The sequence below is a fragment of the Miscanthus floridulus genome, chromosome 16 (genome assembly GCF_019320115.1).
Source record: "Miscanthus floridulus cultivar M001 chromosome 16, ASM1932011v1, whole genome shotgun sequence".
Taxonomy (NCBI): Eukaryota; Viridiplantae; Streptophyta; class Magnoliopsida; order Poales; family Poaceae; genus Miscanthus; species Miscanthus floridulus.
The window spans coordinates 45,819,672-45,832,174 of record NC_089595.1 but is presented as its reverse complement, the minus strand read 5'-3'; the positions used below and the strand labels follow the sequence as shown (position 1 = coordinate 45,832,174).

General features: G+C 43.5%; 1 protein-coding gene across 1 annotated transcript; it reads right to left on the bottom strand.

Moving 5' to 3' along the window:
- Positions 1–7,415: 7,415 nt before the first annotated feature.
- Positions 7,416–11,141, bottom strand: LOC136510645 (BAG family molecular chaperone regulator 1-like; the record flags this gene model as incomplete). The annotated part of the gene is made up of 3 exons (XM_066505027.1): positions 7,416–7,640; positions 10,636–10,910; positions 11,000–11,141. Coding segments are annotated over 3 exons (642 nt in total), but the record flags the coding sequence as incomplete, so codon positions are not given.
- Positions 11,142–12,503: the final 1,362 nt, after the last annotated feature.

Sequence of the window (12,503 nt, the reverse complement as noted above, 5' to 3'; positions counted from 1 at the left end):
ACCAAGACCTCCATGTCTTGTTGCTTCTCTATCACAATCTCACCCGGTCTCCTTTTTATTCCTCAACACATGGTTATTTACACGATAGCAATTATAGCCAACCATGATTAGATATCTACCTATATCTTGCAGGTGATAGGAAATCACCTGACTTCTACCGGACTAAGCAAGGCTAAGCATATATTCGATCCTGTACCCATAAAGGATTTAAGATATATTTGTTTAGACAAGGATAATATATGCAGCAGGTGTCTCCAATCAATTCCTATAACATAATGCATGAAACATAAAGGACGCAAGTGATATCTGTAAAAACATATGAGGCTTATAATGCTCCCTGGCTTGCCTTTCAAGAATGAGGAAGGTTGGTGGTCAGGACACTCAGGAAGATCCTCCACGTTGACTCCTCCTTCTGCATGAACCTCCTACTCCTAGGCTACCTGTTGCTCCTCCTGATGCTCGGGTTCAAACTTGAAGAGCGTCACTCCTTCCAGGGACCCTATTGCATGCATATGCACAAATGAGTATCATGAATGCATAAGAGATGAGATGATATGATAAATTGTATATGCATGAGCATGGTTATCCATAAGATGTATGATAAGTTTAACATACGTTGACCAAGTAGATGTATAACTTTCTTCTAGTTGATCTTTACTGAGTAGGTGCATATCTCTTCTATAGTACAAGAAACATACACTCACCAAGTTCTAGCAACCTAAGGTAAAGTTGTTCATCATTAGTAAGAGGCTTATAACCTGTAGCTAACAACTAATCTCAATTAGCCTAAGCATCTACACAAGCATCACATAAGACAAACAATTACAATTGAGTTAGTCATTTCCTGCTGTAAATAGCAACTATTTACTTTAGCCATATCTGGAGTTATACTCAACCAAATACTATGATCTTGAACTTCCTAGAAAGCTTGTAAAGCGGCCTACAACTTTCTTGTAGTCATCTCAAGATGGTTCAATTGCTATCAAGATCAAACAAAGCAATTTCCCAGATTTGTCCAGAAATTCTAGAGAACAAGCATTTTTGGAGACCAACTTCCAACAGCTATAACTCTCAAACCATTTAGTATATTTCCATGAAAATTTGACACAAGCAATATAAGTAAGTTATCTACAACTTTGTTATTAACAAGATTCACAGCAAACATCATTTTACCTATGCAATTAACTTAACAACAGAAATTGTCCAAACAGTAACTAAAATTGAATTATAGAGCATGTAATATTTCACTGCATACAAGCAATCAAATTTGGGCACAACCAATGGTACCAACAGTTCGTAGGCATCAAACGCACTCTAGGAAACATGATGGTCAAGCCCAAATAAATTATTTAAATGCCTTTATTAATTTATTTGGACACTAAGGTGAAATAGGGAAAATATATCAAATGTGCACAATAAATTCTAAAAAAATTATAGTATCCTATATATGTCTCCAAAAGTCTACTGTACAATTTCATGCCAATTGGATAAGTATAGTCATTTCTAGAAAAATGACAAGTTGCATAGGCTTATTTTAGAAAAAATAGTTTAGCCTAGTGAACAATGTCAAACAACAGATTCTATATTTTTCTTACATTCATCCTAGCACCATATCCCTGTGTAAAAATTTGCATGATCATTAGTTATGTATTTTTACCCTATTTATTTTCACTAGAAACTAGCAATTATTTATGATTAAATAGGAAGACCATACTCCAAGTATGCTTACTGTAGGTTTAGTGTTTTTCTTAGCTATATCATGTCAACACAAGATCAGAAAAATTAGAATCACAATTTTATCACTTTCCTAGCTCAAGTTATGCATTTTACAAGATTGAAAACAATTTAAAAGCACTTATTTAGCTCAATTTAATTCTCCTAGAAAAAACATCCCAAACAGTAGGTTTAATATTTTTATCAAATAGTACACTTCATGATGAATCTAAAAAAATTAGTTCACACAATTTGGACACTCTTAGCTCTAGATATGAATTTTTGAAGTTTGTATTCAAATCTGTGCAAATAAGAAAATCAAAACAAACACACAGACTAACAGATGGGGCCCACGATAAAGGGACCCACTTGTTAGCGAAACCAAAACAGAGGACGGTGTTTGTCCGGCGATAGCTCGCTGTCGGTGAGGTCTCTGATGATCAGGTTACCTCCGTCGTGTTCCTCTCGTCAACCCGCACCCAAGGGTACCCCAGGTTGGGTCGGCGGCTCCTGGGAGCGAGCTCACCGGTGAGCATGGCAGACGGCGGTGGTTGCTTAGTGGCGCTCCAGCTATCTCTAGCCATGGTAGGCTCTAGCGAGGATGGTCTTACCTCTACAGTGACCTAGCATAGCTCTAGATCATGATTTGGCCATGGTGAAGCAGTGGGGAAACCTGACCGCGTGCATGGCGACACGGCGACACCCAGTGCATGGCGACAAGAGGTGTGTCTCCATCATCGTGGTAGGAGCTAGCGTTTGTGGCTACATAAAAACACCTTCAAGCGGCGGATGGCAAGACCTAGGGGCTATTGGTCATGGCGAACTCGAGCTCACGGCCATGGCGGGCACGGCGGGAGCGGTGGCACATTCCCATGTGATGGTGGCTGTAGTGGTTAAATGGACGGTGGATCTAGATTCTAGGACCTACGGCATAGACCAGACAAGGGAGAGGGAGAGCGAAGGTGCACGGTTTGTAGTTGGCCAAGGGCGAGCTCATGCTCGGCGATGCACCGCGGCCATGGCGGTGATGGTGACTCAGAATGTGGCCTCACCTAGGCTCAAGTGGCTACAATGGCGGGTCAAGGTGATAGAGCGAAGCAAGGCAGAGCTATTGGTGTGGGCAATTGGACAATGGCACTGTGGTGGCAGAGAGCGAGCGCGGCGAAGCTCACGGTGGCGATGGCTATGGTGCTCGGTTTGCTTGGTGGGCGAGAGAGAAGGCGAGCGAGGGCAAGAGAGTGAGGAATGGATGGAGCAGCGTCGTCGCCTCACCCTTATCTCCCCTTCTGCCCGACCGGCCGGGCCAATGCCAGCGTACGACGGCCATGCAGTGTGCATGGTCTGTGGCTGGTCGGCCACTGACGAGGGCAGCAAAGGCGGTTCAGGCCTACAGTCAGTGACTAACAGCGTGATTTGCCCCACCCCTATCTCCTAATCCATGGCGAGTTAGCAAAAACTCCATTACTAAGAATTGTAGAGCTACATGAGATCTACAACTTTGCTTTAGGAAGTTTCCTCTAATTTGCCATCGTTTTCAAAATGCAAAGCTTCAAAGTATGGTACATCAAAACTAAAAATCAGTTCATGACAGAAATTTCTAAGTTTGAAAACAACATTTCATTGCTACTTGTGAGCTATTTTTGAGCATGCTATGCACCAAATTAGGTCTTGTCCCAAAAATGAAAGTTGTTACTCTAGTCAAGTACTACAACTTTGCTTAAAGGTGCACTTCCATGCAAACAATCTATGCTATAATTCCACTTTGGTCAAAGTAGTAACATGAAAATGAAAGTTTCTAGAATAACTATGACTTGGGGCTGTTTTGGTCCAAGTCATGAATACCAAACTTGTTCCATGTACCATCCTAAGTGTGTCTAAGGTGGTTTTGTGTCCTCACAACCATTTCATGCATTGGTCACACACAATGGCAAGCATATATATTTGTATATAAGCGACATCACATGTGATAAAGATAAAGTGAATAAGATGAAACTTCATATGCTCATGCCCATGAATGCTTGGATGATGCTTGTGATCATGAAATGCAAGTGCCCAATGCATGCTTAACACTAGGGTGTTACAGCCCCTCCCCCTTATAGAAATCTCATCCCGAGATTTGAAAGACCTACCATTTTTCATAAAATATGGGATAAACCTCACGTAAATAATCTTCCTGTTCCCATGTAGCATCTTGCTCACTATGATTATTCCACATCACTTTGGGAAACTTGATCACATGGTTTTGGGTTACTCTATCCTTGCTATCTATAATTTGCACCAGCTTCTCTTCAAAGGCTAGATCCAATTCTAACTTGATATCTCTAACCACCACTCTTTCTTCTTGAACATGTAAGCATTTCTTTAATTGGGATACATGAAAAACATTGAAGATAGCCCTCATTTCTGGAGGTAACTGAATCTTGTAGGCTACTCTTCTGCTTTTCTCAATGATTGGATATGGACCTACATATCTAGGTGCAAGTTTTCTTTTTACCCCAAACTGTTGTACCTTTTTCATCGGTGACACTTTCAGGTATACATAATCACCTACTTCAAATTCAATGGGTCTTCTTCTCTTGTCCGCATAACTCTTCTGCATTGATTGAGCGGCTTCTATATGTTGTTGAATGATATGCACCTGCTCTTAAGCCTCTTTGACAAAATCAATATCATAGTATCTCCTTTCTTTGGGTTCAACCCAATTCAAAGGAGTTCTACATTTACGACCATACAAAGCTTCAAAAGGAGCCATCTTAATACTCTCTTGATAACTATTGTTGTAGGAAAACTCAGCTAAAGGTAACCATTTTTCCCATGAACCTTTTGAAGAGATGACACAAGCTCTCAACATATCTTCCAATATTTGAGTTACACGTTCAGTTTGCCTAGAGGTCTAAGGGTGATAGGTAGAACTTCTGACTAAGTTGGTGCCTAACATTTTGTGCAAACATTCCCAAAAATAAGCAGTGAACTGAGGCCCTCTGTCAGACACAATGGTTCTTGGCACACCATGTAGACGTACTATGTGGGAGAAATACAACTCAGCATACTCATGTGGTCAATAGTTGGTTCTAACTGGAATGAAATGTGCAGACTTAGTTAGGTGATCCACAATTACCCATATGGAATCAAAATTCTTATAAGTAGGTGGAAGTCCAACAATAAATCCATGCTAACTTCTTACCACTTCCAACCCGGAACAGATAGTGGTTGAAGTAGTCCAGTAGGTTTCAAATGAACAGCCTTAACTCGGCAACAATTATCACATTTAGCAACATAAGTTGCAATTTCCTTCTTCATTTTGGTCCACCAAAAACAGTTCTTCAAGTCCTAATACATTTTACTACTATCGAATGAATGGATAGTTTAGAAGAGTCAGCCTCACCTAAGATCTGGTTTCTAAGTTCCTTATCCTTCAACACTACCAGTCTATCTTTAAACTATAGAACACCATTATCATCGATCCTAAAATGCTTAGTCTCTTGCTCTTTCATCTTTCTTTTGATGTGGAACAAACCCGGATCGGTCTTCTAAAGCTCGATGATCTTGCTCTCAAGAGAACAACTGATCATAATATTGTGCAGCACAGCAGGATGTAACAAATTGAAGCCATCTTCTAACAGAGAATTGCAATGAGACTTTCTGCTCAAAGCGTTTGCAACAACATTTGGTTTGCTAGGATGATAATGTACTTCTAAATTGTAATCTTTGATCAATTCTAGCCATCTTCTTTGTCTCATATTTAGTTCGGATTGAGTGAAGATGTACATAAGACTCTTATGATCTGTGTAAATATGACACATTGCCAAGCAAATAGTATCTCCAAATCTTCAATGCATGGACAACCGCTGCTAATTCTAAGTCATGAGTTGGGTAACTGACTTCATGCTTCTTCAGCTGACGTGAGGCATAAGCAATGACTCGGCCTTCCAACATAAGAACACATCCCAAACTAGTACCAGATGCATCACAAAATACATCAAAAGGTTTCTCAATATGAGGTTGTGCCAAAATAGGAGCTGAAGTCAACAAAGTCCGTAAAGTGTGAAAAATAGCTTCACACTCTAGAGTCCATACAAACTTCTCATCTTTTTGAAGCAATCTTGTCATTGACTTGGCAATTTTGGAGATGTCCAGAATGAACTGACGGTAGTAACCTGCTAAACCAAGAAAACTCCGAACTTCGTGAACTGAAGTCAGGGCCTTCCAATCCATAACTTCTTGCACCTTAGAGGGGTCTATGGAGATCACATTTTCTAACAGCACATGCGCTAGAAAAGGTACCTTCCAAAGCCAAAACTCACACTTGCTAAACATAGCATACAACTTATGTTCTCTTAGTCTAGTTAGCACAACTCTCAGATGCTCTACATGATCCTCCTCGTTTTCTGAATAGATCAGAATGTCATCGATGAACACAACCACAAACTTATCTAGCTCGAGCATGAACACCGAATTCATCAGATACATAAAGTATGTAGGAGCATTTATCGGCCCAAAAGTCATGACCAAATACTCATACAGGCCATACCTAGTGGAGAAAGTAGTTTTAGGTATGTCTTCTGGCCTGATTTTAATCTAATGGTAACCAGATCTCAAATCAATCTTGGAGAACACCTTAGTCCATGACAATTGATCGAACAAGATATCAATTCAAGGCAAAGGATACTTGTTCTTGACTGTTACGGTATTAAGTGGTTGGTAGTCGACACACATCCACAAGGATTTGTCTTTCTTCTTCACAAATAAGGTGGGACAACCCCACGGAGATAAGCTAGGTCGAAGATGGGACCTTTCTCTAAAAGTTCTTGCAATTGAACCTTAAGCTCGGCTAGCTCATTTGGTGGCATTCTATATGATCTCCGAGAGATGGGTGCTATACCCGACAATAACTCAATTTAAAACTCTACATCCCTGTCGGGTGGCAACCCAGGCAATTCATCTAGAAACACGTCTGGAAACTCACATACCACTGGAATATCTAGGAGGGTCATGGTCTGAATAGCACCGACGAAGTTTTGGAGATCAAAATTTCTAGGAAGTGGCACTAGAAAAGCATTGTTACTCTCGAGTTCTCTCGACATGATGGTTCTAGTCGAAGTGTCAATGAGAACTCCATGGCCACTCATCCATTTCATACACAAGATTACATCTATCCCCAACCCTAGCAATACTACAAGATCTAAGGTATACTCTCGGGTGCTTATTGAGATGCTCACATCTCAGACTATGTGGTTGGTAGAGATATTATTCTTGGCTGCACTTATGTAATAACCACCCTTATCTATAGTAACTACCCTTTGATCATGCTTGGATGCAAACATTTGACTCATAAATGAATGTGAAGTTCCAGCATCAAACAAAACAACTACGGGGTGTTGTTTCACAAGAAACGTACCCGCAGTAACAACTTCACCTGAAGGGATCTCTTCTAGGGTGGTATAGTACACATGTCCCTGATGTGCATTTGGATTACCCTACTACTGGTTGTTGTTCTTCTTGGGATAGGCACAATTTCTTGCCTAGTGGCCAGTCTTGTTGTAGTTCCAGCATAGCATGTTGTTAGGTGGAACGTTGGAGCTTCCTTGTCCTATGCTACCCTTTGGTAGGGCAACAGAAAAGGCCTTGCAATACACTTTCTAGGTCTGACTGGTCTGTACCTTCTTCTGAGGTGGTCTATACTTTAGAGCAGGTGGGCGAAACTAAGGTCTCGCAGCAATAGGAGCTTTTGACTGAGATGCACCTACTTCATAAGCTCTCTTATGACTCTTAGATGCTGAATAGATGTTGTTCTGATTCTCTTGAGTTAAAGCATCACTAACAAACTTATTGAAAGTGGCACATTTGCTGTTAGCTAGGGTCTTCATCAGCTTCGGACTAAACCCTCTCTTGAAACTAGCAATCTTCCTTGCATCAGTTTCAAGAAACTATATGGCATACCATGACAAATTGTTAAAGGCATGCAGATACTTAGTTAGGCTTTTAATACCCTGTGTCAGCCTCATGAATTCTATATGTTTCATGCTGATAAGACCTGGGGGAATATAATGTCCCCTAAAAGCAATCTTAAACTAGTTCCAGGTAATTTGAGCATCCTTAGGCAAAGTAGATCGATGATGACTCCACCAAATGCATGTAGACCCTTGCAGCTGGTGCAACACGTATTCTGCCTTCAGGTGCTCTGTGACCCTTAAGAGATGGAACTTCTATTCAATTATATTCAGCCATTCATCTGCCTATAATGGCTCCTCTGATTCCTTAAAGGTAGGAGGCTTGGTGTCAAGAAAGTTCTTAAAATTGCTGAACTGGTTAGGTTTGGGTCCTTGGTGTTGGTCCCTTCCTCGTCCATGGCCAGCATTTTGTGCAAGACCGCGCAACACTTCTCCCATGGAATGTTGGGTTTCCATGAGTTGGGCCATCATCTCCGCTAGCATGGGATGCAGTGGTGGTGGGAGGTCCTCATTGCCATTGCCATAGGAACCACTACCACCCACATCATCTCCACCAGCTCCCCAACGAGTGCGTGTCATCTGTAGAATTACAACCACAAGTAATTATTGATGATGTCAGAAAAATTATAGAGGAATTATAAAATTATGCCAAACTGAATTTACTGGAGAGAATTTAACATTCATACAATAAAATAGAGGCATAATAATTCATTTCCACAACACAACATCACCAATTATATTACTTAGTGATCACGCAATGCATTCCCGTACATGCCAGCACACAAATTGGACATTTATGAAGGTTCAACAACAACATAGATTAAACATGCAAGGTTCTGAGATTACATCAAACGGGTACATCATGAGATTGAAACCTACATTATGAGTTCATTACATAAAGGATCGAAGATAGAGAGCAAGTGCATCTAGCTAGATACTATAGCTAAGCTACTCCTTGGGGTGGTTGCTATCGATGTCGGACACATCATCACCTTGGTCATCCTCAAAAGGCTTGACTTCTTCCTTAGGTTTAGCCTTGGCGTCCACCTGCATGCCATCGTCCTTAGCAATGATTACATTGGGATCTTCTTCTTCCACCACTAGAGCTAGAGGAAGAATTGGGTTCACCATGTTATTGAGACGATGAACATCCAGCTGAAGCTCCTCAATCTAGCGTATGAGTTCCTACTCTCTGTGATCAAACTCCATTGCCTACCTAGCTTGAAACATAGTCTGGATTTTAGCTACCTCCCTAGCCTTAGGAAGGCGAATGACCATGTCCCTCTTAGCATGGACATCCTGTATCTCAGCCCTAGCTGCATCTCTTTCTGCGACATCATTCACCAACTGAACCCGGTGAGCTTCTAAAGTTGTAATAGCTTATTAGTTTCTCACTGAGCCTCTCTAGCTGCCCTTTGATGCCAGTGCACATGCCCTTGTAGCTAGCATTGCGCGACCTGTGCTTGCTAGAGCCCTAGCATGCAACTAACGTAGTTGTCTTGGCAGGAGTAGAACATCTTTAGGACGATGAACATAGCGCTCATAGTAGCACTTGCTTGCCTGCTTCCTATCTAACCTATCAATCAAAGAAATGTTCTACTTAGTGCCTCCAAAGCTACCACTTGGGCACCTTCCCAAGGAGACTGCCCATCTAACTCAATACTCCAACCCTACCACTGTGGATTGTCTGCACGGGCTGGGATGGTCACCTGCGCATCATACCACGGCTGCACCTCAGCTGCCACTTCCCTCCAGAAGTAGTGGGGTGGCTCAGCATACCCAACTGAGTTTAGCACCCTCCACAGCAAGGTAGGAGTGCTAAACACAACCAGAAACGTGTCACTGCGAGGCGGGGCTCCTGGTGCTGCCATGTATAGCAAAGTGTGAAACTCTTTGTGAGAGGATATCAAACGTGAGAAGAAATTTAATGGATGGGGTAAGCAATTATAAGTAAGGGAGGAATGCAAAAATGTAAATGCATGAGTGACCATGATGCATGCATGTTCCGTACGTCCTCATGAATCTTAGGAAAAAAATTAAAATTCTAACGACATACACAGTGGCATACATACGTTCTCTCGATATATGTAACTAATCAGGCTACACGATTCGCTATTAGTGTACCTGCACAAGAATTTCATTTCAGCCCAACCCAACACCTATATATGCAAAAATGTAATTATGGGCTCTAGGTTGCAACTAAATACTTCCATATATGTATACCCATACATATACTTCTATATCAAAGCTACTCGAAAGTAAATACGTGCCATACATAAATATAAATATGCATCTACAACCGTATCAAAGCTAACTCCACAATTAAATACCTTAGTATATATATATGAGACATATATATACCGCAGTACCAAAGCTACCTCTCCCCTTAGACCGCACGCTCACCCTTGCGGTCTTGCCACTCTTACCTTGGGCGTAGGAGCAATCGATCCATACATTACCACTCAAGTGAATGGCATCCATACAATAGCACGCCGTATGGATGACGAAAGTAAAAAACCCCCATGTTAGTACTTATTTAGCCACCTGATAGTCCTTCACTAGGCATAAAGGATATGACCACTGGCACACTTTAAATTTAAAATTCAGATTTTTAACACACCTATATACACTACTACACAAACTTTACTGGAGGCGGGCGTTTTCGGTTTTCCGCGGCAGGCAAAGCCGTCCGCCGCGGCCTAGAGGCCACGGTAAATCGTGGCTTAACCGCGGCGGGCGGCCTTGCCCGCCGCTGTTAACCGATTTAACACGGCGGGCGGTGTAACGTGCCCGCCGCGGTAAATATACTTTTACCACGGCGGGCACGTTAGGATGCCCGCTGCGGTTAATCATTTAAAAAAAACAAAAAAAACCAGGAGCCTGCCGGCGAGCCCGTTCTCGAGCCCACTAGCGAGCCCACCGGTGGATCCCGGCGTCGTGGCCGTGGTGGAGGGAGGCCACCGCGCCGAACCATCCTCGCCCGCCAGATCCGGCCACCGCGCGCCGCCACCGACCGGATCCGCCTCGGGATGCCGTCACCGGCCGGATCCGCCTTGTCGGTGCGCCGCTGCTCGAGGAGGCGCTTGGCCTGCGCGGCGGGGTCCTCAAGCAGCACCATCTTGGAGCTGTCCTTGACGCCGGCCATGTCCAGGAACGCCTTGGAGCCCCGCTCCTTGTCCTTGTACACGAGCTTCTGGTCCTCGGGGTGCAGCCCCATCCGCGCCGACAGCAACTTCTTCAGCTCACCTGCAGGAGAGCATCACCGGCCATCTCGATCAGAAAGCAGCTCGTAGGTAGCTAGGATCGCCAGGCGCGGTGCACTCTACGGGGATTACCGAAGGAGGCCTGCGAGTTGATGTAGATCTCGTGGTAGACGCCGTTGAACTTGACCTTGACGCGGATGGTGGGGACTGGCACACCGGCGGGGGCGTCCGTGTCGGGGCTCCGCTTCTGCACCAGCATCCCGCCGTGCGCGCGAAGCGAGAGAGACGGACAGAGAGAATCAAATCAACCGCTCCTCCTGCACTCACGCCAGCAACAGCAACCAATCACGGGCAAGCAGAGTCAGCTCTACTCTGCTCGGCTGTCCCTGAAACGATCTCTGGCCCCTAGTGCGAGCAGGGGCTGATTAAGCGGCGCCGGATCTGGGGAAGACGGGGGCGCATGGTTTGCAGCTGCAGCTCGCGGCGCAGAGAGTGAGATGAGAGAGGGAGGCGCGGCTGCTGGGAGTGCGAGTGAAACCCTAGTCTGTGTATATATATGACGCGGAAATAGTGGGCCTTGCTTTGGGCCTATTGGGCCTCCGATTTTCCGTGGCGGGACTTAAACGATGCCCGCCGCGGTAAATCGATTTACCGTGGCGGGCGCCTTAAGACGCCCGCCACGATAAATAGGGTATTTTCCGTGGCGGACGTCTTAATGCGCCCGCCACGGTAAATCGATTTACCGCGGCGGGCATCTTAAGACGTCCGCCACGGTACATAGGGTATTTTCCGTGGCGGACGTCTTTAGGCGCCCGCCACGGTAAATCGATTTACTGCGGCGGGCAAAAAAAGTTCGCCACGGTAAATAAAAAAATGCCCGCCTCGGTAAATCGCTGTATTTACCGTGGCGGGCAAACTCAGTGCCCGCCACGGAGACCAAAAGTGCAACGCTGCGCAAATTCAATCCTGTAGTAGTGATATATATATATATATAAGTTATCAAACTGATTTTATAAAGCAAAACCTTTGTTTTAAATACCCATGTGACAAGTTTAGTGTTGAACCTTGCTCCGATGGTAGCTATAACAGAATCGTCCAATTTATAAGAGCACAAGTATAATAGCAATCACCGAAGTGATCAAACCGTCATACTGGAGCCCATATAAACCCGATAGTCTGATGAAATCATGAAGGATCTCAAACAAACCAACATACAAACCAAGATTGTACATGATTCAACACAACCATCACATGTTACATCACAGTTCACAAGTATCTCACATACATCAGAGTTCACATAGTTATTACAAACCAAGTTTAAATAGCAGAAGCAAAGTAGTTTGACATCAGCATCACACTTAGTTCAAATACATGCCAGTATCACGGTCATTCCCCGCAAAAGTAGAATAGAGGGGATAACTTAGGAGTACCATGCCCCATAGTTTAGTCCTCATCCACGGCAGGATGAAGTCAATTCTTATGGTACCCATGATACATCATGTCATCTGCAACAAGAGGGAATAAACCCTGAGTATGAGAATGTACTTAGCTAAATTTACCCGTCATAAACCAGAAATAATATGACACCAAGGAGTATGCAATGCTTTATCGGTGGAGTTAGCTTGACAACATTTTG